This window comes from Sceloporus undulatus, chromosome 8 (genome assembly GCF_019175285.1).
Source record: "Sceloporus undulatus isolate JIND9_A2432 ecotype Alabama chromosome 8, SceUnd_v1.1, whole genome shotgun sequence".
In the NCBI taxonomy this organism is placed as follows: Eukaryota; Metazoa; Chordata; class Lepidosauria; order Squamata; family Phrynosomatidae; genus Sceloporus; species Sceloporus undulatus.
In genome coordinates, this window is record NC_056529.1 from 20953347 (window position 1) to 20980009 (window position 26663).

General features: G+C 44.8%; 1 protein-coding gene across 1 annotated transcript in view; it reads left to right on the forward strand.

The window, feature by feature from the left end:
• The first annotated feature begins 13864 nt into the window (after positions 1-13864).
• Positions 13865-26663, forward strand: part of ZFPM1 (zinc finger protein, FOG family member 1) — a 101461-nt gene continuing 88662 nt past the window's right edge. Inside the window, exon 1 of the mRNA XM_042437957.1 lies at positions 13865-14117. Coding sequence (XP_042293891.1) covers positions 14078-14117 — 40 coding nt within the window. The 5' untranslated portion in view covers positions 13865-14077. The remainder of the gene's footprint in view (positions 14118-26663) is intronic.

Sequence of the window (26663 nt, forward strand, 5' to 3'; positions counted from 1 at the left end):
CACAAAAATCTATCAGATGCTCACCTGCTTTATTCCTTTTGCCTAATCCAAATCTGCCTACTGTTTTTGTTACACTGCCTACTTAGTTGCAAAGGTATATCTAAGTAACATTGCAAGAGCCAGCATGGCATAGTGGTTTGAGTGCTGGACTATGACTCTGGAGACCAGGGTTTGATTCCCAGGTCAGCCATGAAACCCACTGGTGACACTGGGCAAGTCACATTCTCTCAGCTTCAGGGAAATGCAATGGCAAGCCTCCTCTCAACAAACCTTGCCAAGAAAACCCCAGGATAGGGTTGCTTTAGGATTCCCATAAATTGGAAACAACTTGAAAGCACACGAGAACCAAGTAAGATTATCACCAATCCAGGATCCTCCTTCTTTTTCAAGATCTCCCAACGCTTCAGAAAGCTCTTTTTCGACCATTTGGGGAATATTTTCCAACATTCTTTCTATTCCTAGCGGGATCATCGCAGTCTCTCTGAATAAATGCAAACTGCTTAGGGAGTGCTTAAGTGCAGTGATAAGCGGTATAGAAATGCTATTGCTATTGCTTTCCCATAATGGGGAGAAGCTAGGTTTGGCTGGCGTTTTCCCTTATGGGTTTTCCAACTCTTGGTAGTAGGATGCCTACTTCAGCCTTGGGAAGTCTCTGGTTGTCATGAATCCCTTTCATTCATGCATCCGAAAGCTGATGCAAACAGGAGCCGAATAAAATATGTGTCACGCGGAAGGCCTTTTTGCATCACGAATCTTTTCCGCTGATGGGCACAAGAAAAGACCACCAATTCTTCATGAGGCTTATCAAGTTTGCAGATAGAAGCATGTTTCTGCTGCATTTCTGAGCATGGCAGGGTTTCTTTTAAACAAATGCAATAAATAATAAGTGCATCGCATTATAACAGTGCTGGGACCCACGGTCGGAGCCGACGATCTCTGGTCAGTCGAGAGTGACCTCTATGCACCCGTCCTGGAGATCCAGCGCCACGGAGTCCACCACAAAGCAATGGGTATATTATATTCTTTAATTACTGTTGCAATCATAACATTGAAACACTGTCAACGAGAGATAGCTCATAACCGCGGGCGAGAATCCTGCCACTTGGGGCTTGTAACTAAAACTGCAGGATTAATTTGATTAATTGATAGAATTATTTTCCCAGCCACTCTTTTGTTTATGGCGGCTTAAGATGCTCAGAGCCCGCACCCTCGCAGAGTGTTGCGAAGTCGAGATAACGCTGGCTGGAAATAATTAGTATAGCTTAATTTAGGGAAGGGGGGGAGAAAACACAAGCCGTGGGGCCGGGCGGGGGATTGCTCAGGTTTTTAAATTTTTAAACAGCTGCACCTATTTATTTTATTTTACTTTTTGCAAGCGAGCCAAGGTTTGGAAATCGGACGTCGGCAGCGCATCGCTTCTGATCTATGGCACTGCGGATGCAAATGCACCAAGGGAGGAAAACAGCACATACCTGAGCACTGCAGAATTCTCTCTCCTCCAGATTATAATGGCATTCATTGCTTGCAAAAGCAACAGGCTCCTTTGGAAATCCTCAGCTTGGCCAGCAAAGAGATGCTTCTGGGATCTTGCATCCTTTATCCTATCTAGGTAGGTTTAGATAGACCACTAAGCCTTGCCACATGAAAACAGCCCTAAGTTGCACTTGATTCCCACTACCTTTTAAACCGGATTGCAAATCGGCTTGTACTGGTTCAAATGACCCTGATTCCCACATGAATCGATTTGCTGAAACGATTTGGAGAGGGGAGGACCATGCGCTAGACCCATTTAACCTGCGTCTTTTTGACGCTGATGTTTCCCCCGTCTTTTTGGATAAATCAATTCCGCGCAAGTCTGAACCAGATGCGGATTGGACTAGATTTAAATTTGCCCTTCGGCCGGCTGGAGTGGGTCCATTTTGAACCGATTCATTCATGAAGGTGAACTACAAGTGGGTTATTTTACCGGCAAAAAATGCAATCGGAGCAAATGTAGTGGGAACCATGCTCCACTGTAGAATCAATCCATCAATTTGGATCGCAAACCGCTTTTTTTGTAAGTGGGAATGAGGCCTTGGTATGTGGTAGTAAAGATGCACATTGCTTCCCAAGTATCATAGAATCATAGAGTTGGAAGGGGCCTTGTGGATCATCTAATCCAAACCACTATTCTGAACATGTCCAGAAAAGGAGACCTCAACTACAACTCGAAGCAATTGTTTCCGCTTTTGAACTACTCTTACTGTCAAGAAGTTCCTTCTAATGTTCACAAGTGTCCTGTGAACATGAACGGTGCTCAATGTGCATCACAACTGCCCAGTGAATATGAGAAGTGTCTGATGTCTTTCAGAAGTGCCAGATGCACATCAGAATGCATTGGGACACTTTTGCCAGTGCCCAGATGTGCATCTCTGCAATTTGCTAACAGGGTTTCATCACATTTCCACATCGTAGCTACAGACTCGTATAGTTATGAAATGTAGACCTTGATGTAGACCAGTGGTTCCCAAACTTTAGTCCTCCAGATGTTTTGCACTGCAGCTCCCAGAATTCCTGGTTGTTGACCAAGCTGGCTGGGGCTTCTGGGAATTGAAGTTTTGAACTGAAAGAAGACCAAAGTTTGGGGACCGGTCTTCACCGTGGTTAGGAGCTTTTCTTCCAAAAAGAGAGGACCGCAGCAAGAGATATTGCCACTTTCCAACACATTTCTCAGCTCATGAAACTCTGGTTTGGTAAAAATAATAATAGAAGAGTCCAGATTCAAAGCAAATAATTCCAGATTCATCCGCAAGAGCACAATGTCCAGATCAAGGGAATCATAATGCCACTCTGTTCTATTTTGGTCAGACTTCACCTGGAATATTGTGTTCAGTTCTGGACATTATAGCTAAAGACTGGATGGTGTCCAGAGGAAGGTGACCAAGATGGCCAAAGGTATGGAAACCAAGCCTTGTGAGAAACAATTGAGGGACTTCTTAACTTGGTTAAGAGAAGACTAATTGGTGGCAAGATAGCCACCTTTAAACATCTGAAGGGATGCCATGCAGAAGATAGAGCACAATTGTTTCCCGATGCGCCAGAGACTAGGCTACAAACCAATGGATTCAAATTAGAAAAAGAGAGATTCCACTTGCACTTTAGGAGGAACTTCTCAACTGTAAGAGCTGCTTAACTATAGAATGGACAGAAAGTGGTGCACTCTCCATCTTTGGGGGTCTCCAAACAGAGGCTTGATGGGCGTTTTTGGGGAGAGCTTGAGCGGGGCATTGCTACATGGCAGAAGGTTGGGCCCCTTCCAACTCAAAGGGTCTACAATTCTCTGATTCTGTAAGGAATGGAATGAATGGATGCAGAAGCAGAAATACCTGGCGGTTGTTGTTGCATACTTTCCAGTTGTTTCCAACCTTATGGTGACCGAATCATGGAGTTTTCTTGGCACGCTTCTTCAGAGGGAGTTTGCCATTGCCATTCTCTGAGACTGAGAAAGTGTGACTTGCCCAAAGTTACCCAGGGGCTTTCCATGGCCAAACTAGGATTCAAACCCTGGTTTCCAGAGTCCAACACTCAAGCCACTAAACCGCATTGGCTCTCTAACTGGTAAAGCCAAGCAAATAACTGGTAAAACCCAGCAAAACCCAAGGAACGTTGTTGTGAGAACTTGTGTTTTGTTGCTGCCATTCAAGAAGGCCATCCACCTTCACAGAGGAAGTGTGTCGGTGCCATCTCTTCTCTGACTCTGGAGCTAATATAGTTTTTGATTTCCATTGATGCAGTTTTTGCGCGGCAGACAAGATGATATTTCCAGACAGGGAACTACTTACCCATTTTATTCTATTTTTTCTCCCAGTGTCATTTTAAGTCAGCCTTCTTCTCTAACACACTCGCCCTTGGTAGATGTTGCTGATCCTTTTTCTCTGTACGCTTGGCAGAAATCTGTTTGGGGCAGAATAAGGCGATTTGCAGGACCTTCTGCCGGAGCAGGTGATCTGCCCAGATCTGAGCGGCTTTGGTGCAAAAGGGAGGGTTGGGGGGGAAAGAGAATTGGGGGAGGAAGAGAGAAAGAAAAAGAAAAACCCTGCCCATCAGTCAGACTCAGCTTCCCAAAGCCCTTGAGTTTGCTGAGCTCTGCTTTTATCGCTGAGCGCTTCGGATGCGTTTTTGACACTTGGAAGATTGCAGGATGCCACTGCCTTAATTCCAATGAGGAAAAGGAGGGCTCTGAGCGGCTGCAGATTAACTCCATTTCTGTTGGAGAAAAGGGAAGGAGGGAGGCCTGGCTGCAGAATTGCAGAGGGGGAAAAAGAAGGGACAAAGGGGAACCATAGGCCTCATCCCCACTACCTTTTAAACAGGATCACAAATCTGTTTGAACCGGTTTAAAGGACCGTGGTTCACACTTGAACTGAATCGGAGCAGGGGATCATGTGCTAGACTCATTTAACTCGCGTCTTTTTGATGCTGACCTGCGTCTTTTCAGATAAATCGATTCCGCGCAAGTGTGAACCAGATGCAGACCAGAATTGATTTAACTTTGTCCTTTGGCCGGCTGGAGCGGGTCCATTTTGAATCGATTCATTCGTCAATGCAAACCACAAGTGGGTTATTTTATTTTATTTTGCAGCAAGATAAATGTGATCGGGGCAAACATAGTGTGAACCACACTCCACTGCTGAACCGGTCCATTGATTCGGATCACAAAGTGATTTATTTGTAAGTGGAAATGCAGCCATAGAATCATAGAATAATGGAGTTGGAAGAAACCCCAAGGGCCACCCAGTCCAACCCATTCTGCCATGCAGGAATTCACAATCCAAGCACCGCCTCCCCCAAGAGATGACCATCCAGCCTCTGTTTAAAAAACCTCCAAAGAAGGGGACTCCACCATCCTCCCCTGTCTTACTGTCAGGAGGTTCCTCCTAATGTTTTGATGGAATCTCTTTTCCTGTAGCTTGCACCCATAGTTCCATGTCCTATTCTCCAGAGCAGCCGAAATCAAGCTCGCTCCATCCTCAATATGACACCTCTTCCAATATTTAAACAGGGCTCTCATGTCCCCTCTTAACCTTCTCTTCTACAGCCTGAACATCCCCAGCTCCCTCAGTCACTCCTGAAGGAAAGGGTTCAGGGTTGTGGGTGGATGGGAGGACCAGAAGTGCAACCTAGAAGATAAGGACTCATATACTTCCCTTGCTTGGAAAAAATATAGGGTCCCCCAGCTTGCAGAGCAGAACTTCGTCTCTAAACTGTATTCCCCACTTATGCAATGAAATTGCATAATGCACAATGCACATTGATTTTGCATTCTGTAATAAGGTGGTGCATTACAGTGTAGAGCCAGCATGATGAAGTGGTTTGAGTGTTGGACTAGGACTCTGGAGACCTGGGTTCAAATCCCAGTTTGGCCATGGAAACCCATTGAATGATGCTGGGCAAGTAACGCTTTCTCAGCCTCAGATGATGGCAATGGCAATCCCCCTCAGAAGAAACTTGCCAAGAAAATCCTGTGACAGGTTCACCATAGGGTTGCCATAAGATGGAAATGATTTGAAGGTACACAACAAGAACAAAGGTATTGCTGTTCTGTGGACTTTGGAAGTTTTGCAGGTGTACATCACTGAAATTGTTGCTCCACAAATGTTCATGTAGCAAGGGAAGAACCATGGGAAAGGAGAGAAGGGAGCGTTCAGGCGGACTCAAGTCTCCCTGATAGACAGGAAAACTTTGGGGAGTCTTTGAATGTCAGAGCCAGTCAACCCTGAAGGCACATGATGCTCCGGAGAAAGTGCAGAGCGCAACCTGTCCAGGAGGTGGCACCCTAAACTCCTTCACACTTAAGAGCTGTTTCCTCTGTTTCAAGAGGACTAACAGAATTTGAAGGATCCTAAAAAGTATTCCTTCTGTGACTTGCTCCTGCAAGCTCCTTTTCAAAGAGATTGGTCAGGAAATGGCTAGAAGGCATGGGGTCCTGGTCAGTGTTCAGAACGTGTTGTTGTTGTTTGTTGTCATATTTATTTGTTCCCCGCTTTCCCCCCCAAAATTGAGACTCAAAGTGGTTTACAGTCTAAAAACACAGTACAATTAAAGACGTAAAGTAAAGAAGTACTTCCAGTTCTGCATAGGTCTTAATAGTTAGCCTTTGGCACTGCGTTGACTGCATTGCATTACCTTTGCTGTCATATAAACCCATGCGGCTGGCTTTGGGCAAGTCACACTCTCTCAGCCTCAGAGGATGGCTATGGCAAAATATTGCCAAGAAAACCCTATAATAGGTTCACCAAAGGGTCCCTTCTCATTTGACAATTCTCCAAGGCTATGGTTATTTAGCATTATTTTCTATCCCTTGCTTAGCCATTCCTTTGCATCTTATTAAGTACTATAGTTTTTTAATTAATCTATATTCATTTCACCTTTTAAAATCATAAACAAACAAACAGACATATAAAAGCAAGAAACATAAGTGACAGGCAAACATTGAAATATAACATCACACAGAAATATTGTTTAAATTAAATTGATAATATATTCTACTTCTCTTTTTCACTTCCGCATGTAGTTACCATCTATTGATTTTGAAAGTTTGTCCGCATCTTATTAAGTAGTTTTCTGATTTCTTACATTTATTTAAAATGGATCAAGCCTCCTCTGGTCATTGCGCGAAGGTTTAAAAGGCATCTTCCATGCAAGGAATGCAAGGAGGCCATGGTTTTATGGCACAAACCCTGCTTCTTGCCAAATTACATTATTTTGTATTCTATGTTATTTGCGGCTTGACTTTTGCAGAAGAGCATCCCCCGTGATTTCGGCTGGCGGTTTCTCTCTTGGCCCTTCGGGAAAAGCCACATTCCTTTGCTCAGCCGTTCTGCCTCCATGCCCCCAGTCTTTTCCCTGCTTTGAATCCGCCTCCTCTCTGCGTTGCTCCTAATATCGCCCCTGATTAATTGGCACTAATACAAATGTACACAGCTCCATAAAAAGATGTCACTTGGCACACAATGGGACTTGCATCTGCCTCTGCTTTATCTCGCCATTGCAGGCGTGTAATTCGGTCCGCGGGAAAAAAAAGAATTTCTATTTATTCTGGGGCGTTTTGACAATCTCTCTGCAAACACGACTCAAGCAGGGACACACATTTACACGCGTGGGCCAGCGTGCAAACAGACACATGCTTTGAAACACTCATGTGCGTGCATGCACAATCGCGGCTGGGCTAAATCCCTTACAGGGACCATGATGGGACGGAGGGGATGTTGTACATGAAGGCTGCAGGATGTAATAATATTAAGCAATCCAGACCTGGTTTGGGTGGGTTTTCATACTCCAGATGGTCCAGGAGTCATTATGTCCTGCCACTTGACCCCTGGGACCAGTCGCAGGTTGCATCACTCCAGAACAGTGGGCATAGCTTTTGGAGGTATCAGTAAACTACATGTGGTCCATACCTGTCCTAGAGTTTACTGTATGAACTCATATATAAGTCTAGAAATGTTGGTCAAAAAAGTGACCCCAAAAATCTGAGTCGACTTATCCAGGGGTCAACGTAAGTATTGTACTTTAACTCATATATATATATATATATATATATATACACACACACACACACACACACACACACACACACACGAAAAGGAACCATCCCCTGGTGAAAAGCAAGAGAATAATCTGTCCTGGAGGCACTGGCTTCCCTCTATTCTCTCATCGATCCAGCTTTTAATATGAGCATAAACTGTTATGCCGCCTGTAATTCTGTAAGTTTTTTGGATATTGTTTTTCTTTGCTTCATCCATTACATCCTTTGTTACACAGCCCTAAATTTCACCCTCGACTTATCCATGGGTCATATCAAAATCCATAATGCTGGCTCCAAAACCTGCCCTCAGTAAGATTGACTTATAGTCGAGTATGTATGGTATGCAAGTTAGCCATTGCCAGGCCCTGCTTCCATAACATGGACATGGACTCTGATTCAGAGACTGAAACAATGGAGATGCTGGAACTTGGTGCTGGCCCAGAGAAGGAGGATGTTCCAGAACCACAGAAGGCAGGACCAGCAATGGCAGAAAGATACAGAAGACCACGTGCACTTATCTACCTTTGCAGAGCGGAGAAATAAACATTGAGGAGGTCTCAGAGATCGATTAATTCAGAGCAGCTGTGTTGAGTTCTATGAATCCCCAGCCTTGCCTTCCTGGAGTTGTTGGAGATGACCTGACCTACCTGGCTCTCCAGCATGTTCCTGAACTCTGTGCTTGGCCTGGACCGTATCGGTTGACTCTAGGTACCTGACTTGGACATCTGAACTCTTTGGAAATTAAGGTTTGTATTTGGTAAAGTAGGCATTGAACTGTAAGTTGCTCTGTGACTATGTTTGCTCATTAGCTGCTAGCTATCAGCTGTGTAGCAATCAGCCTTTGCTGGGATGCCCTGGCTGTGTTTGGAACAGCTGGCCAAAACAGGGAATGTAATTCCAATATGAGATGTTTGTGTCTTTTTCCAAGCATAATTTGAAGCGTTGATGGTGACCTATAAAGCTGAGGGTCAGAAGGTGTTTGCCATTGCCTCCCACTGAGGCTGAGAGAGTGCGACTTGCCCAAAGTCACCCAGTAGATTTCCATGGCCAAACCAGGATTTGAACCCTGGTCTCCCAGTGTCCTTGTCCAAGCTCAAACCACTACACCATGTTGACTCTACTGTAGTAGCTACTAATTCACATTTACCATAAGATGTGCTGAAGGTAGCTGCCATGATGCAGGGGAGGGTGACTTCCCTTTGTGTTTCGGTCTGAATACTAACAAACTCAAATACAGTGGAGCCTGCTGGTGTTTGGTTCCAGGACCTCCCATGGATAACAAAGTCCCATTAAATACAATGGGATTTATTATCATTTTCATCATCATTATTATTACAGTGGGTCCTTGCTATCTACTAGTGTTCAGTTCCAGGAACCTGCACAGATACCAAAATCCATGGATGCTCAAGTCCCATTAAATACAATGGGATTTATTATTATTATTATTATTATTACTACTACTACTACTACTACTACTACACCTGTGGGTCCTTGGTATCTGCTGGTGTTTGGTTCCAGGGCCCCCATGGATACCAAAATCTGTGGATGCTCAAGTCCCACTAAATACAATGGAATTTATTACTACTACTACTACTACTACTACTACTGTGGGCCCTTGGTATCTGCTGGTATTTGGTTCCAGGACCTCCCAGGAATCCCCTGTGGATATCAAAATTCATGGATGTGCAAGTCTCATTAAATACAATGGATGTTAAAATGGTGTCCTCTATCTCAAATGGCAAAATCAAGATTTGCTTTTTGAATATATATATATATACAGTATATATATATATATATAGAGAGAGAGAGAGAGAGAGACAGACAGACAGACAGACAGACAGACAGAGATAGAGAATATTTTCAAGCTGTGGATGGTTGAATCCATGAATAAAACATCCATGGATAAGGAGGGTCGACTGTACTAACAATGGGTTGTTAGTCTGAATATTAACAGAGTGCCAAATCTACTTTTGGAATGGCGCTTATTTCTTTGGGTAGCTCTGTGAAAGACAAGAAGTTCTTCCTAATGTTTAGGTGCAACCTTTTTTCTTGTGGTTCAAATCCATTGGTTTGCATTCTAGGTAATGCAGCAGAAGACAAGTTTTGCTCCATCTTTTCCATTACGTTTCTTCAAATCTTTGACTATGGTTGTCATGTCACCTCTTGGTCTTCTTCTCTCCAAGCTGAACATATCCAGTTACCTAAGCCAATCCGCACAAGATTTGGTTTCCAAACCTGTATATATATATACTGTATACAGGTTCATACCTGTGTCTTCCTTAATAGGGTCCATCCATCTAGAATGGGGTCTTCCTCTCTTTGGACTGTATTATTTTTGAACAATGTGGGCACCATTTTCCACCGCTCAGATCTCTATCCCGCTTTCCATCCATTTCAACAAACCCTTTCCACCCGATGCCTAGCTTAATTTAATTCAGCATCCTTCCTCCATCACTTGACCTCTTTACTGGAGTCATGTGGTACATAAAACTCATTATTCCCCCGTTGAAACAAGAAGTTAATTAAAAACTATATATATATATATATATTTGATGAGTTGGCAGCAGTCTTTGGTTTGCCAGACTAGAGAGATAGCACAAAACTGCGGAGGTTTTAGCAAAGGCGCAAGAGATGCCCTGCTATTTTAGCTTCATGTTCTTTCACATTTTTGTTCTCCTTGGTCCCGTTATGGCACTAGACTCTTTATATCGCATGCTATTTTAGCAAAGGAGCAAGAGATGCCATTGCTATTTTCTTTTCCGTTTGATAAAGGCCCTGCCATCCACACGTCGTCTCTCGCACTCGCCCCTTGGGAAAATGGCAGACATTTTGTTTGTTCAAGAGATTGGTGGCAGCGATTCAGAGGATGGGGGATACAGATGGCACAAGAAGCCGGAGAAGCATTAAAAGGACAGAAAACGGATTAAGAGCTGGAGCAGATGGGCAACAAAAAAAGTGGCTCGGTTCCAGGTTTTCTGAAAGTGGGTCGAAACCCCGCTGTCCACACAGCTTTCTCCCAAGGTGTGCCAAACACCCACGGACTGTCTGTGCCACGTGGCATCAGGCCGCGCTGCACAGTTATTATTTTTTGTCACTTTCCCATCATGCATGTTCAGCATGGCACAAACACACCGCCTGTGCCACACGTACGATGCATCAGTGTGCCCAGTGACACAGTGGCAAAGCACAATTATGGAGGCCCCCCCATACATTCCCTCTTCATCCCCCTTCTCTCCTTACCCCCCTGTTGCATTGTCTGGTTTGCGCATATTGTAATCATGTCCGTTATTGCATTACTGGCATCCAGTGCTGTTTGACATTCCTTCGCATTTTTGTTTTCCCACAGTGCCGTTATGGCACTAGGCTCTTCATATGCAAGCGCAATGGTGCAATGGTGCGCATTTTCCATGGTGAGTCAGAGTATCAGAGCTTCTTTTTGCTCCCTTTTTTAGCCCCAGCGTGTGGCTTCGTTTTGCTTCCTACCTGGTTTTGCACCATGCGCTTTAATCTAAACAGCTAGGCTTCGAAGCAGTTTGAAGCTGCTTTATCTGGCCAGTGTGGACAACCTCTTAGAGAAAAAGGGGGTTTTCAGACAATAAGAGGGGCAGGACGTCTAGGAATATGGGTCAGTAAAGATTCTGATATGGGTCGATCTCCCCAAGGGTGTCATTAGGGGGGTGCGGATCACATTGGAGGACACCCTAAGAATGTTTTTATTATTGTTATCATATTTATTTATATCCCACTTCCCCCCAAAATTGGGACCCAGTACCCTTAAAAACATCCTGTGCAAGTGTGCACATTGCTACAGTGTCAAACTAAGAACAATATTAAAATGCCGCTCATCAAAAAACAAAAACAAAATGCAACCGAAAGGTAAAAGCACTTAAGAAACAGTACCTGATAAAACAGTTAAAATGCTAAAACACAACGAAACCCATAAAAACCCAAAATGGTATACATAGCCTTAAAACTTGAGAAGCCGCCTGCACCTCTTGCCAAATGGGCTGCGGCGTTGGCTTGCGTCCCTTTACGGGCGCATCTGCACTGCAGAAATAACCCAGTGTGGCACCACTTTGGCTTGGTGCCATGGAACTCTGGGAACTGTAGTTTGTTGCGGCACCAGAGTTCCTAGAATTCCATAGCATCCAGCCATGGTAGTTAAAGTAGTGTCAAAATATATTATTTCTGCAGTGTGGATGCCTATAATATATATGGGAACTATGATTTATGAGCCACAACAGCGTGGCGTAATGGTTTGAATGGTTGGACTATGACTTTGGGAGGCCAGGGTTCAGTTCACGAAACCCACTGGGTGCCCTTGGGCAAGTGACACTCTCTCCGCCTCTGAGCATGGCAATGGCAAACCCTTTCTGAAGAAACGTGCCAAGAAAGCCCATTGATAGTTTCATCTTAAGGTCGCCATAAACCAGAAATGACTGGAAGGCACACAGTGACAATAAGAAGATGCCGAGAGGGTTTTGGCCCATGTTAGGGCAGGAGGGCATGGTGCCAACTGGTTTAATTGGTCTGCCTTCTCTCGAATCCAAGCCCCAGCTGTGATTTTGGAGCATTCTTGGCTTCCCAGCTCCGCAAGCAAGCTGTTTCCTTGGCTTAGCTAGGAGTCCTCCTTCTGTTGTGTTACCAGTTACAACTCCTATTTACACATTGTGTAGCGACAGACAGCCACAGAGGAGGAGAGGAACAACCTCCTTCCGCTCCTTGGATCCCACCGTCACCAAGATCGGTGATGTGCAATTTGGGTTTTTTTTAAATTGAACCATGGAAAATGGTGTGGATAATTTGCAAAATGAAAGTAGACTTCTTAGAAGCGACCAGGAGAAGAGTGTTTGTGTAACTGCGCGGGGCACATGCCAGGTGGCTTGGGGGACGGGTGTGAAATGAAGCTGGAGTTAATTATATTGAACTGATTCCACCTTGGCTCGCGTGATGCCCAATTGCACTCGGTTGCTAGGCAAAAGGGTTTTCCGACAGATTAGTGCGGTGGGTACATTGTGCCCCCTGGTAACTCTTAATATGCAAAGCTTATGGGCACTGGACTCAGGGCTACCTATTGATAGGTTGCATCCCGGAAACATTGACATCCGTTACTCAGATGGCAAGAGGGAAACAATGCACTTTGTTGTTTTGTTGTTGTCCATTTCAACCCATGGAGACATCTCTAAGACTCCCTACTCTGCTCAGGTCCTATATCTGGTCCTATATCTATATTAGATCCTTAGCTCCTATCTCTGCTCGGGTCCTATATCTGGTCCTATATCTATATTAGGCCCTTAGGTCCTATCTCTGCTTAGGTCCAATATCTATATTAGATCCTTTGGCCCTATACAGGTTCATACCTGTGTCTTCCTTAATAGGGTCCATCCATCTAAAATGGGGTCTTCCTCTTTTTCAATAGATACTGTACTTCCCTCCAAGTTTCCCAACTTAGGCCTCATCCCCACTACCTTTTAAACCGGATTGCAAATCGCCTTTGCACTTTCTTAAAGCGGTGTCAAACTGGATCATATCTGCAGCGTAGGTATGCCTTAAGTGTCCTCTGTATACATTGTTTATTACAGATCTGACTTTTTGCAGTCTTGGTTTTCAAGTGTCGCTACGTTTGAATGAATAATAAATGGCAAGCTATGCTAATTTTGTATCTTTTAACTGTAATTTTATATATGCTAAATAATGATAATAATTATATATGCTATAAACAGGAAAGTTACCATTACTGTCGTTTACGGTTTATTCCCTACTGAATTAATTAAAATTGTTGATTATTAATATTATCATCATCATTATTATTACCCACTGCAGAAATAATCCAGTTTGAGACCGCTTTGACTGTCCTGGCCCAATGCTAGGGGATTCTGGGAAATGTAGTTTGTCAGAGAGCTCTGGTGCCACAACAAACTACAATTCCCAGGATTCCCTAGCAGTGATCCAAGGCAGACTGGATTATTATCCTGTAGTAATGAGGATGAGGATGATGGGTGATCATGAATAGTACTGTAAAGCAATAATAATGAATGATGATGATGATGATGATGATGAATAACAATAATAATGAATGATAATGAATAGAAATTATAATAATGATGATGGCAATAATAATAATATTAATAATAATAATGAATAGTGATGATGATGATGGTGATGATGGTCCTTTCCTTTCCCCCACTGTACCCCTCCCTTCTCATCCGGTGGGCGTGGCCATAGCCGCGAGGCCCCTCCTCCCTGGGGGCGTGTCCGGGCCCTCTGAGGCCCCGCCCCTTGCCAGGCTCGGCGGCGTCGCTGTGGCTCCATTGTCGTCGTCTTGGTCGGGGCTGGAGCCCGAAGGAGGAGGCAGGAGGCGGCGCAGGAGGGAGCCCCGGCTGGGAAGGTCGCCCGGTGCCCGGCTGCCGGCCCTGGAGCCCCGCGGGGCATGAGAGGGCCCCGGCCGCCTCCCCAGTCTCCTCCTCCTCCTCGGCTGCTGCTGCAGGAGGTGCCCCCGGGAGCCCCGCCATGTCCAGGAGGAAGCAGAGCAAGCCCCGGCAGATCAAGCGTGAGACACAGCGGCCCTCCGCCCTCCTTCCCTCCCCTTCGCCAACTTCCCTTCCTGCCCCGGACCGACCCCGGGGAAGCTCTTCCCGGCGGGGGCCCTCTTCTCTTCAGCCCTTCCTTCCTTCCCTCCCTACTTCCTTTCTCTCTTTCTTTCCTTCCCTTCTTCCTTCTCTCTCTTGCTCTTTCTTGCCTTTTTTCCTTCCTTCTTTCCTTCTCTCTTTCCTTCCCTCCCTCCCTCCCTCTTCCCTACTTCCTTTCTCCCTTCCCTCTTTTCCTTCCCTGCCTTGCTCTTTCCTTCCTCCCTTCTTCCATTCCTTCTTTCCTTTCCCCTTCCTTCCTTCTTTTCTCTCCTTCCTTCCTTCCCTTCTTCCTTTCCTCACCTCTTCCTTCCTTCCTTCCTTCCTCTCTCTTTCTCTTTCCTCCCTCCTCCTCTCTTCCCCCAAAGCCTTCTCTTTCAGCCCCATTTCCATTCTCTCGGAGGTTCGGGGCAGTTGCTGGGCCTCTTCCCCCGGCAGCCCCTCCTCCCAGGAGCAAGAGCATTGCCATCATCCTCATCCTCCTCCTCCTCCAGCTGCAATAGAGGGAGGGCTCTTCTTGTGGGTTCCTTGACTCCCCCAAAACAGGGAGGGGGGGAGAAAGGACCCCAGCCCAGCCTCAGAGGAAAGAGTTGTTCTGGGAGATCCACGTGTTTATTGACATTTGGGGTCTGATCCCCCCTTAGCCCCCTCCCTACTTCCTCTTTGGGGGGCTCTTGAGCCCTGTGCCCCCTCCCCCCCCCTTTAGCCTGGCTTGGCTGCCTCCTTCCTCCTGGCGATGATGGGCCCCGAGATGCAGAGCCGGCTCCGATCAGGAGATAAGGCTCCGGGCTCCTGATAAGATCGCTCTGTCTGTCTGTCTTCTGTCTGTCTGTCGGGAGGGGAAGGGAAGGGAAGAAATTGCGATCTTATCGCCGCCGGCCCTGAGTCACTCCCGGCTCCTCCGCTTGCCTCGGCCTCCTTTGGAAGAGTTGCCTCTGGAGCAAGGGAAGAAAGAGAGAGAGAAAGAAAGAAAGAAAGACAGGAGAGAGAGAGGGAGGAAGGAAGGAGAAAGAGAGAAAGGAAGGAAAGAAAGAAAGAAAGAGAGGAAGGAAGGAAAGAAAGAAAGAAAGAGAGGAAGGAGAAAGAAAGAATGGAAGGAAGGGAGAAAGAGAGAGAGAAAGGAGGAAGGGGAAAGAAAGAGGAAGGAAGGAAAGGGAGAGAGAGAGGAAGAGAGAAGGGAAGGAAGGATAAAGAGAGGAGGGAAGGGAAGAGAAAGAAAGACAAAAAGGAAGGAAAGAGAAAGACAGGAAAGAAAGAAAGAAAAAGGAAGGAAGGGATGGATGGATGGATGGATGGATGGATAGATGGAAATTAGGAAGCAGGTTATTTTGTTAAGCAATATTAAGTTGGGGAGGGGGAGATCAAGAAAGAAGGAAGTAAGGAGAGAAAGAGAGAGGAAGAAGGAATGAAGGAGGAATAGAGGGAAATTAGGAGGGGAGTTATTAAGCAATATGAAGTTGAGGGAGGGAGATCAAGAAGGAAGGAAGGAGGAGGAATTAGGAAGGAGGTTAAGCAATATGAAGTTCGTGGAGAAAGAAAGAAGGAAAGAGAGAGAGAGAGGAAGGAAGGAGTAGGAGAAAGTTAGGAAGGAGGTTGTTTTCTTAAGCGATATGAAGTTGGGGAAGGAGATCAAGAAAGGAAGAGGAGGAGAGGAGAGGAATATTAGGAAATACTGAGTTGAGGGAGATCAAGAGGGAAAGGGAAGGAAGGAAGAGCAAGGGAAAATTAGGAAAGGAATCATTAAGGAATGTTAAATTGGGGAAGAGGGAGATAAAGAAAGAGGGGAAGGAGGAAGGAAGATTAGGAGGAGTTATTTTATTAAGTGATATTAAACTGAAGAAGAGGGAGTTCAAGAAAGAAAGGTGAAAGAGAAGGAAGGAAGGTTAGGGAAAAATTAGGAGGGGCTATTTTATTAAGCAATATGGAGTTGAAGGAGATCAAGAAAGAAAGAAAGGGAAAGAAAGAAGGAAGGAGTAGGGGAAAAGGAGGAGATGCGCTGTTTTATTAGGTGGTTTTCTCCTATTAATAGGATGGTGAGGAGAGGTGAAAGTATGCTGAAAGAGTACCAGGGACTGACTACCTTCCTTCCTGGAACTGTAGCAGCGTAGCCTCTGAGCATCTGCAGAGTTCACTCCAGATCCCCAAAAGGCAGTGGGGTTGATTGGTGAAATATGGCTGCAGGCTTCTGGAGCTTCACAGGGCTCTTTGGGATTTGTGCCTCTTGGCGAGGATGGACAGGGTGGCAATGCCAGTTGTTTTCTCTCTGTTGCACTTGGGAGGGCAACCCAGTGGAGACACATCTGTGATCCACCAGATTTTCGGGGATCCCTTGGGTTAGGTGTCGTTGTGAACATCCTCATTGCTAGGAAGGGCCCCCTTTCTCTGCCGCGGAGGCCTGTGAAAGCCAAAGGTTTGCATAGGCCTCTGTGGCAGGGTTTCCTTTCCATTACTTTGTCTTTTGCACTTTGTACATTCTCAATGACCGGTCCTGCGTTGAAATAAGGAGAAATGGTTCCAGGTTGCCTTGAGCCTTTAATGTGAACAAGGAGGGCGTATTATTGTTGTTGTTGTTACAGTGGGCCCTTGGTATCGGCTGGACTTTCGTTCCAGGACCCCCGTAGGTACCAAAATCTGGGAATGCTCGAGTCCCATTATACAGTGGGATAGCATCATCATCATCATCATTATAGTGGGCTCTTGGTATCTGCTGGGCTTTGGTTTCAGGACCCATGGACACCAAACTCTGTCCAATTCCATTATATACAATGAGGTGGTGTTGTTGTTACAGTGGGCCCTAGGTATTGGCTGGACTTTGGTTTGAAGAACCCCATAGGTACCAAAATCGGGGGATGCTCAAGTCTCATTACACAGTGGATGGCATTATTATTATTACTACAGTGGGCCCTCGGTATCCGCTTTGGTTTGGTTTCAGGACCCCATGGACACCAAACTCTGTGGATGCTCCAGCCCCATTATATGCAATGGGGTATTATTATTATTATTATTATTATTATTATTATTATTACAGTGGGCCCTTGGTATTGGCTGGGCTTTGGTTCCAGGACCCCTGTAGGTACCAAAATCTGGGGATGCTGAAGTCCCATTACACAGTGGGATGGCATTATTATTATTATTATTACTACAGTGGGCCCTTGGTATCTACTAGTGTTTGGTTCCAGGACCGTCTGTGGATACCAAAATCCATGGATGCTCAAGTCCCATTAAATACAATGGGCATCATCATCATCATCATCATCATTACAGTGGGCTCTTGGTATTGGCTGGGATTTGGTTTCAGGGCCCCCATGGATACCAAATTCATGGATGTTCAAGTCCCATTATATACAATGGAGTGTTGATGTTGTTGTTACAGTTACAGTGGGCCCTTGGTATCTGCTTGGGTTTGGTTACAAGATCCCTTGTGTAGTAGTAGTAATAGTAGTAGTAGTAGCGGCAGCAGTTGTTGTTGCTGTTGTTGTTGTCATTATTATTATTACAAAATGGTTGTCATTGTCCCTGAATTGACTCTAGCTGGTTGCAATTGTTTGCCAAAGGGTCCCAAATTGGAAACAATTAAAACTGGATTTTGCATTTTTGCACATTTCTGGAGAAGGGAATGACAGTGCGCGCACACACATTCCCTTTTGCACATGACACACACAGACAGACAAATGCTTTTATAAAGACATACTCGCACCCAGGCCTCACGCTGGAACTTTTCCACTGGCAGGTTTGGCTGCTTTTTCCATCTTCCGTGGGTTGTCTCCCTTCTTTTTCCTTCCTGAACTGATCTCAGCCTCCGATAAGGAAACCGGAGAGATGTATGGATAGGGAGGCTGGCCCCCATCTGATGATAATATTCCTTTATCTTTGCTTGGAAATAATTGCTAGACTAAGCTGCATCTACCTGTTTGCCTGCCTCCGGTGATTTATTCGGCCGATAAGACCAAAGCCAACTTTGCTTCTTTTGGCACCAAAAAGGGGGGGGGGGATTGGACGAAAAGTTCCTTTTCTCCCCAACCCTTCCATTCCAGCGAACCATTTGTGTTTCCATTTTGTCCTGTTTGCCCTCCTCCAAAAATTGACTGCAAAAGAGATAGAGGTGAGATATTGGGGAGCATTTATCTTATCAGCTGGATTTTTACGTTGTAGGTGATTTTAACTGTTTTAAACTTTCATGGCCAGCATCCGTAATTTTTTTGTGGGTTTTTCAGGCTTATGTGGCCATGTCCTAGAAATGTCATTACTATTATTGTAATGCTTTTTAAATCTGTGAGCCGCCTTGGGTCCCTTTGGGGAGAAAGGCGGCATATACATGAAATAAATAAAATACAAATACACACACACACACACACACACACATATACCTTATATAGTGGGCCCTTGGTATCGTCTGGGGTTTGGTTCCAGGACCCCTCCATTGGAGATCAAAATCCATGGATGTTTAGGTCCCATTGAATATAATGGATAGTAAAATGGTGTTGCTTATATAGACTGACAAAATTGTGGTATGCCTTTCAAAATTTATATATATATTGGATATTTTGATGCCGCGGATGCTTGAATCCATGGATGAGGAATCCGTGGATACGGAGCGCTGGCTGTACCTTGTTCCCATGTGAGTTGTTATAGGTCCTTTTGCTCATTTCTTTGCCACATCAGGAGCCAAAGGTGATCCAGCGATGGATGGGCACCTTTGCCAAGATGAGCAGCTGGCAGAAGACATGTGCCATAAGCCGACCCTGGCTTTAAAAGCTGCTCCTTGGCTTTCCTCTGTTGGCTTTTTTCTGCAGAGAGAGAGAGAGAGAGAGAGAGATGCACCAAGGCGATAAAAAGAGGAAAGGGATGTTGATCTGGGTCCAGATAGCGATGGCCAAAATTGATCTGGACTCCTCTGTGCAAGTATGGAAGCGGCACAAAAATGGCACTCGTGAAGAGTGAAAAACGTGGATGTTTTTGCTTTGCTTTTAATGCTTCACTTTGTTATTTTGCTTCCCCCGGAGAGGGAAGAAGTATGCCTGCGTTAAAGTTTCGTGTAACTGAGCCACTGCAGACCTGTTTTTCTTTCTAAAATAATAATAATAAAGAGGGGGGAGATGTCAGATCATTTTGGTCCTCTCCCAGATTCTTATCTGCTGACTTAACTTTGCTTCTTGGCTACACGTTGCCTCTTTGCTTTGCCTGCCACCAAACACCCTCCCAGCCCTCGATGGGAGATGCTGATAACTGGGATGACCGAGAGGATGAGGAAGAGGAGGCCTGGGATTGACAGAGCCAGATAAGATAAAAGATTAGACGCTGGACTATATTTAACCAGTCAGTGGGTGGGTATTGGAAAGGCTTTACAAAGAAAAAACAGCAACCTGATAATGAATGAAATGAGAGTTGCAGAGCGGAAAGGTACCCCAGAGGTCATCCATCCGAACCTCCTTCCAGTGCATTGATCTCCGATGACCATCCAACACAGAAGGTTGTCTGGCCTCTGTTTAAAGCCCTGTTTAAACCTTGTAACTGTGGAGTTACAACACCAAACCTTGGATTCTGCTATTTTTCTACTCTGGCTCCTTCAGAGATGGCTGGTTGTTGTTGTTGTTGTTGTTGTTGTTGTGTGTCTCCAAGTTGTTTCCGACTTATAGCAACCCTAAGGTTCCAAAGCTTTCTGTGCCAATTGTCTTATCGGAATATTGCTAGTTACACAAAGAGAATAAGATATGCTTTCCTTTATGTTTAGCAAAAATGATTATACCTAAAAGAACATTAGTGTTTTGCAAAGACACATACCTGAAGAGAGGTGTGTTGTTGTTGTTGCTGTTGCTGTTGTTGTTGTTGTGTTCCTCCAAGGTGTTTCCGACTTATGGCGACCCTAAGGCAAAAATATTGTGGGTTTTTCTTGGCATGATTTGTTCAGAGAAGGTTTGCCATTGCCTTCTCCTGAGGCTGAGAGAGTGTGACTTCTTGCCCCAGTGGGTTTTGTGGCTGAGCTGAGATTCGAACCCTGGTCTCCAGAGTCACAGCTCATAAAATAGCAAAGGTATATCAATTAGTCTTAGCCAATTGACTGTAGTAAAATGGTAGCACAACGCATTCGAGACGCACTGCAGAAATAAAGCGCTTTGACGCCACTTTAACTTCCATGGCTCAATGTTGTAGAATTATGGGGTTTGTAGTTTGGTGGGGCACCAGAGCTCTCTGACCAGAGAAAGCTGCTAATAATAATAATAATAATAATAATAATAATAATAATAATAATAATTTATATCCTGCCTCTCCCATTGGATCGAGGCTGCTTACAACATAAAAACAACATTAAAATACATTAAAATACCAAATAAATATTAAGTCCCAGGTCCTGGCCATTCAAGTGGTCTCAAACTGCTTTATTTCTGCATGTGGCAGCAGCCTGAGATTGATCGAATATATAAAATATTAATTGGGTTAAACTTGCCTAATGTTCTAGGAAAGTAAATATGCCACAAACTGGATATTTAATGTCATGTTTTATTTTGAAACCAAGAGTGAGAGTCGGTACCTGTTCCACCCGGAATCGGTTCTTGATTAATCGTGATCAATTGATTTATTTGAAAAGGAGATAGAGCAGCATTGTTACATTGCAAGTCCCTTTGGGGACCATATTGAGACAAAGGTGGGATATAAATTTAATGAACAGATGCACGCATTTGCCCGAAAGCATTAAGAAAACGATAAAGTTGCCTGCAGTGCGTTCAGCGTTTTATTTGTAAAGAGGGTGTGATAAAGTTACGCTTCAAAAATAACAGGAAGAGTGGGAATGGAAGTCTCACTTTTCTGGTGCAAGAAGGGATGCTTTCTTGTTGCTTTAAGGATTGCTTTTAAAGGGCATTTTAAGTGGCATTTTGGGAGGGATTGTTCTTAGTTCGTGCCGTTCTCTTTATCGATCCGAAGGTGTTGCCCTCTGCAAAGAAACACAAGAAGTTACTTTTCAAAGATTATGAGACGAGATTCTCCATCGCAGACCGAAGTTGCTGCTGGTTCGTTTTTGCTGAACTCTCTTGTGGCAAGATGTGGCACCGAGGGACCTAGAACCAAACCCCAGGCAATGCCAACCGCCTGCTGTATATGAGCCTTCAAGTCACCTAATCGACTTATGGGGACCCTGTGACTTTTTCTTAGGGTTTTCTCAGGTGAAGAATCCTCGGAGGTGGTTTCGGGAGTTCCTTCCTCTGAAATACAGCCTACAGCACTAGTGGTTTCCCATCCAAGTACTAACCAGGCCAACCCTGCTTAGCATCCCAGGTCAGACAGGTCCTGGTGCCTAAACTTTGGTCCTCCAGATGTTTTGGACTTCAGCTCCCAGAATGTTGGCCAAACTGGCTATTGATTTTAGGGGGGGAAAGTCCAAAATACCTGGAGGATCAAAGTTTGGAAAGTGCAACTTTAAGGTGTTTGGGCACCGTAGGAACTTCCAAAGCATCCAGGTTGGCTGCGGCACTCTGGGAATTATAATTCAATTTATTAATTTTAAACCCCCTGTTTGCTGATCCATCCTGGAGGCCAAAAAGTTTTCAGCATCCCTCCTTCTTCTTCTCTCAGCCAGAAGTGGCATGCGCCCTGTGGAGGTTTGGCTGGTAATTGCTTGCGCTATTAGGCGCATTCAAAGAGCGGGTCCTAAGCGCCTGCGTCTCTCTTTCATTCCTCTTCTCTTCTCTGGCTGCAACTTAGATGCTGGGCTGAGTTAAGGCATTCAAAGCCTGATAGTGTAACTGGGGGGAGCTGATGGCGGTTCGGATAAAGGGATCAGAACCTCCAGCGATGGAGCCCTTCTGCGCTTTTAATGTTTTAAACCCTCGATGCGTCCTCCTGGGCTTCGGCCCTAGCAATTGGCTTGCCAGATCTCTGGGTCTTTGCTTTCTTTTTTCAAAATACAAAAAAGGTTTCTGGAAGTCAATCAGATAATTGCAACCTTAAATATTAAGGCGGTTTGAAAGTCCTGGTCCTCCAGTTATTTCTTCCTGCCATTCGGTTTGTCTTTTATGACGAAGCCACATAGCAAGATCAAGATGCATCTGGCAGGGTTTGTTTTCCTCTCTCTCTTCCCTTGCTTTCTTTCCTCCCTCCTTTTCTAGTGTCTCTTTTGTTCTGCTGTTGGATAGATGTGGACAGCTGATAATAATAAAAAGTGGAGGGGAGAGAGAGAGTCAGGGAACTGATCCTCAGCCGAGATAGGAGTTAGTTGCATTTATTAACTTCAAACATGGGAGTGTGGGCACATAAGGGGGAAATGAGCCAACCTTTTGGCAGGCGCATGGGTGCGTCGCTGCCACCGTGATGATGATCATGGGCTCTCTTTTTTTGATCGAAGAGAGGCGATAAAACCCTGCAGATTGATTTTTTCCGCCGATTGGGTTGTTCTCTGCATGTGCGCCCATGTGGGGATGAGTGTGTTTAATGTAAGTGCACGCTCAAACATAATGTGCATAAGAGCACGAAGCAACACACATACATATATAGGCTCCGTGCTCTTATGTGCACGCTTTGGTGCGCGCATACATATATATGTGTGTGTGTGCGTGTGCACCAAAGTTTTGTAGGAGTTTTCTTCCTTGCCCGCCCCCTTCCTTTCCGTTTTGCTTTCTGCCGAAGCAGATCTGAGCTGCCGATAAGCCGAGGACTCGATCTCTCCTCTGATACAGATTGCCAAGTGAGATAAAGGTTTCCTTATCGCTACCAAACAGACTGCAGCAGGATTCGCCTACCACAATAACAGACCCTGGAAAGGAGAGGGCTCCCAACGATTTGTTCCATTGCAAATGTGATTAATGCAGGCATTTTAATTATCTGATGGAGATGGGGGGAGAGGTTGAGCCCTTGCCCCGCTCTCCTCCTGTAATGTATGGAGACACGCAATTCTTTTCTTTCTCCCCCCCCCCCCTCTTTTTAAAGCCCCATTTCTTTTCCAGGTCTGTTTTTATCAGCCCCAGATGTTGCTCTGTTTCAAAATAAGCTTTCAGATCCCTATCGGCCATTCTGCTAAGTGTAGCAAATATATCTCTTAATAATATATATATCTCAAAGGCGAGGCTTAAATGCCCACTGACGTTTCTTCGGACCATGGTTCAGTGGCAGGAGTTGACCACTTTGCGACTTGGTTTGGAGCATGGGACTGGCTTTGGTTAGGTGGGTTGCATCTCCTTCGTGCTGCTGCTGCTACAGGTGGGACATGTTACTATGCCTTTGCCTAGGTGTAGTAACACTTGCCTTTGGATACCTGCATCTCTTTGGCTGCCCAAGGCTGGCGTTGCCTTCCTTTGGTCCCACTGGTGGACTTACTGTATATACTCATGTATAAGTCTAGAAATTTAGGTTTAAAAATTGACCCATAAATCCTGGATCGATTTATCCACGGGTCAATATAAGTACTGTGTAAGTTCTTTGCAATTGTTTTCCTTTACTTCGCCCTTTACATCATTCATTATATGTACCTTAGTTTTACCCTCGACTTATCCATGGGTCATATCAAAATCCATAATTCTGGCCCCAAAACCTACCCTCGACTTATACATGAGGTCGACTTATAGTTGGGTATATACGGGTAATGCATTGTTTGAGAAGATGAGGAAGGGCCTTCTCTGTTGTGTTATATGATGGAATATATACTCATCCCTCACATTTGTTGGGGTTAGACGTGAAAAACTCCAGTGAGTGTGGAAAAAGCGCAAATAAAAAAACGCTATTCTTTTTAACGAAGCGGACACCTCTCTAGGAATCTCCAGTTCCTCCAGTGCAACTCTTTGTTCAGTATCTGCCGGGCGTTGATCGTAGAATCGTGCTGCAGGGCTGGCAAAGTGCTTTCTCTAGGGATGTCTCCAGCGTGACTCTATGGTCAACATCCGGCAGAGCTGCGCTGGATGACCTAGAGATTCCTAGAGAGGACATACTGTATATACTTATGTATAAGTCTAGAAATTTAAGTCAAAAAATTGATCCAAAAAAATGAGTCGACTTATGCATGGGTCAATGTGAGTACAGTCGGCCCTTCTTATACATGGATTTTTTATACACGGATTCAAGCATACACGGTTTGAAAATGTTCCAAAAAAGTATAAATTTACCTTGATATTCCATTTTTTATAAGGGACACCATTGTGCTCTGTCATCATATTTAATGGGACTTGAGCATACACGGATTTTGTTATACATGGGGGATCTTGGAACCAAACCCCAGCGTATAACAAGGGTCCACTTACTGTACTTTAACTCTCATTTTAAAAAGAGCCGTCCCCTGGTGAAAGGCAAGAATATAATCTGTACTAGAAGCACTGACCGCCTTCATTCTCTCATTCATCCAGCCTTTATCGTGAGCACTATGCTTGCTGGAATTTTGGAACTTATTTGGCCTTGCTTTTCTTTGCTTCATCCTTTAGCTCTTTTGTTACATGACCCTAGCTTTTACCTCGACATATACTGGTCGTATCAAAATCCATAATTTTAGTCCCTCGACTTATCCACGAGGTCGATTTATAGTCGAATATATATGGTATTAAGCAAAAGTGCACATAATCAAATCCGCAAAAGTCAAAACTGCCAATGCGGAAGGTCAGCTGTACTCTCTTTAGAGCAAAGTGCCCATAAGGGTTGTATGCACCTTTAGGGACCCACCAAAGATCTCTCCAGCCCCACCATGACAGGGTCACTTTTTGACTATTCCAAAGCCCCCACTGTATTTTGTAGCAAACAAACACACTCTGCCCATGTTTGGGCCACCTTTCTCAAACCCACGGTCACATATTCCAAGGCTGACACCTTTTCCGTATACCTGAGTGCACCTCCTAGACCAGCGATTCCCAAACTTTGGTCCTCTGGGTATTTTGGACTTCATCCCCCAGAAGCCCTAACCTGCTTTGACCAGCAATTGGGAATTCTGGGAGATGAAGTCCAAAACATCTGGAGGACCAAAGTTTGGGAATCGCTGCCCTAGAGCTTCAGTTGAACTCCTGGTTCCAGTGGATTCCTGCTAGTGCTTGTCTGGCTTTGATGCCTGATTTTACAACTTTTAAAGGAGTTTTGATCATGAATATGCCTGCGTTTTGTGGAGTCGCTGCAGGGAATGTCAGCAGAATGCTTCCTCTCCTCCTTTAAAAAATAATATTGCCTACAGTAGTCCATTGAGGCATCTATTTTTAGCTCTCCAAGCTTTAAAAACACACAAACGCTCCACTCCTGGCGTCCACACTGTCTTGGGCGATTCAAGAAGTGTCATGTTGTGATTTCCATGTCACCTTTTGCCACTTTTCCTCACCTCTGGTCCAGGTTTATTGATCGCCCCGAATGCTTTCCTACCCAGAGATTAATTTCCCTATATAGCACCCTGAACTTTAGCCTTGCAAATAAGTTTGCGCGGGAGACCAGTTCGCAGAAATGTCTGCAAACATATTAGACCAAAAAGGGATGAGAGCAGGGAAGTTTCTTTTTTGGCTTCACTTTGGTTGCATCCGCACAGCAGAAATAATCCAGTTTGGTGCTGCTTTAACTGCCACGGATCCATGTTATGGAAGTCTGGGAATGGTAGTTTGTTGGGGCACCAGGATTCTCTGATAGAGAAGGCTAAACGTCTCACGAAATGACAATTCCCAGAAGTTCATAACCTTGAGCCATGGCGGTTAAAGCGGTGTCAAACTGCGTTATATCTCCAGTGCGGATGCAGCCTTTGACTTTGAGCAGACACATATATTAATGTTAATATACAGTGGGATATCGGTATCCACTGGACCTCTCCTGGATAGCAAAATCCATGGATGCTCAAGTCCCATGAAATGCGGCGGTGCAATGAAATGGTGTTCCTTACATTAAATGGCAAAAGCAAGGTTTGCTGGTTGGAATTTATGTTTGTTGGGACATTTTCAATCTGTGGGTGCTGGAATTTGTGGATAAAGAAATCTGTGGTTTAGAGAGGGTCGGCTCTAATCGATTCGAGATGCTGAGTTGGTCTAAGTCCTAAACGATAATGAGGCCAGGATTTTGGAAAGACTACCACCTCCTATACAATCCTGCCAGGAATGTGAGATCCTCATTGGATCAAAGTGTGCCAACACCTTGTAAAGTTGGGTTGCTGGGTGCAAATATCATGGCCTTCTTTCTAGAAGCTGCTCAACTGTGGAACTCCTTGCCCAAGGATCTGGTCCAAACACATAAGCTTCTAGTAGACAGTCCAAACGATGCTATTCTGCATTGTTGTTGTTGTTGTTGTTTCAACGATATATATCCTGTTGGTGGTGTTGTTGTTTCAAGGATATATATCCTGCCAATGGGATTCTGCATAGCGTTCTATGTTTGCAATTGCTGTTTTAACTCTTTCCAAAACTGGAATCTAGGATTGTTTTTAGACTGCTTTTAAATAATATTTTAATGTCTTTTTAAAAATGTTTTTATTCCCGGTATTGAGTTAATTGGTTTTTATTTGTTCATCCGCTTGGGAGCCCTTGTGGGCTGGGATG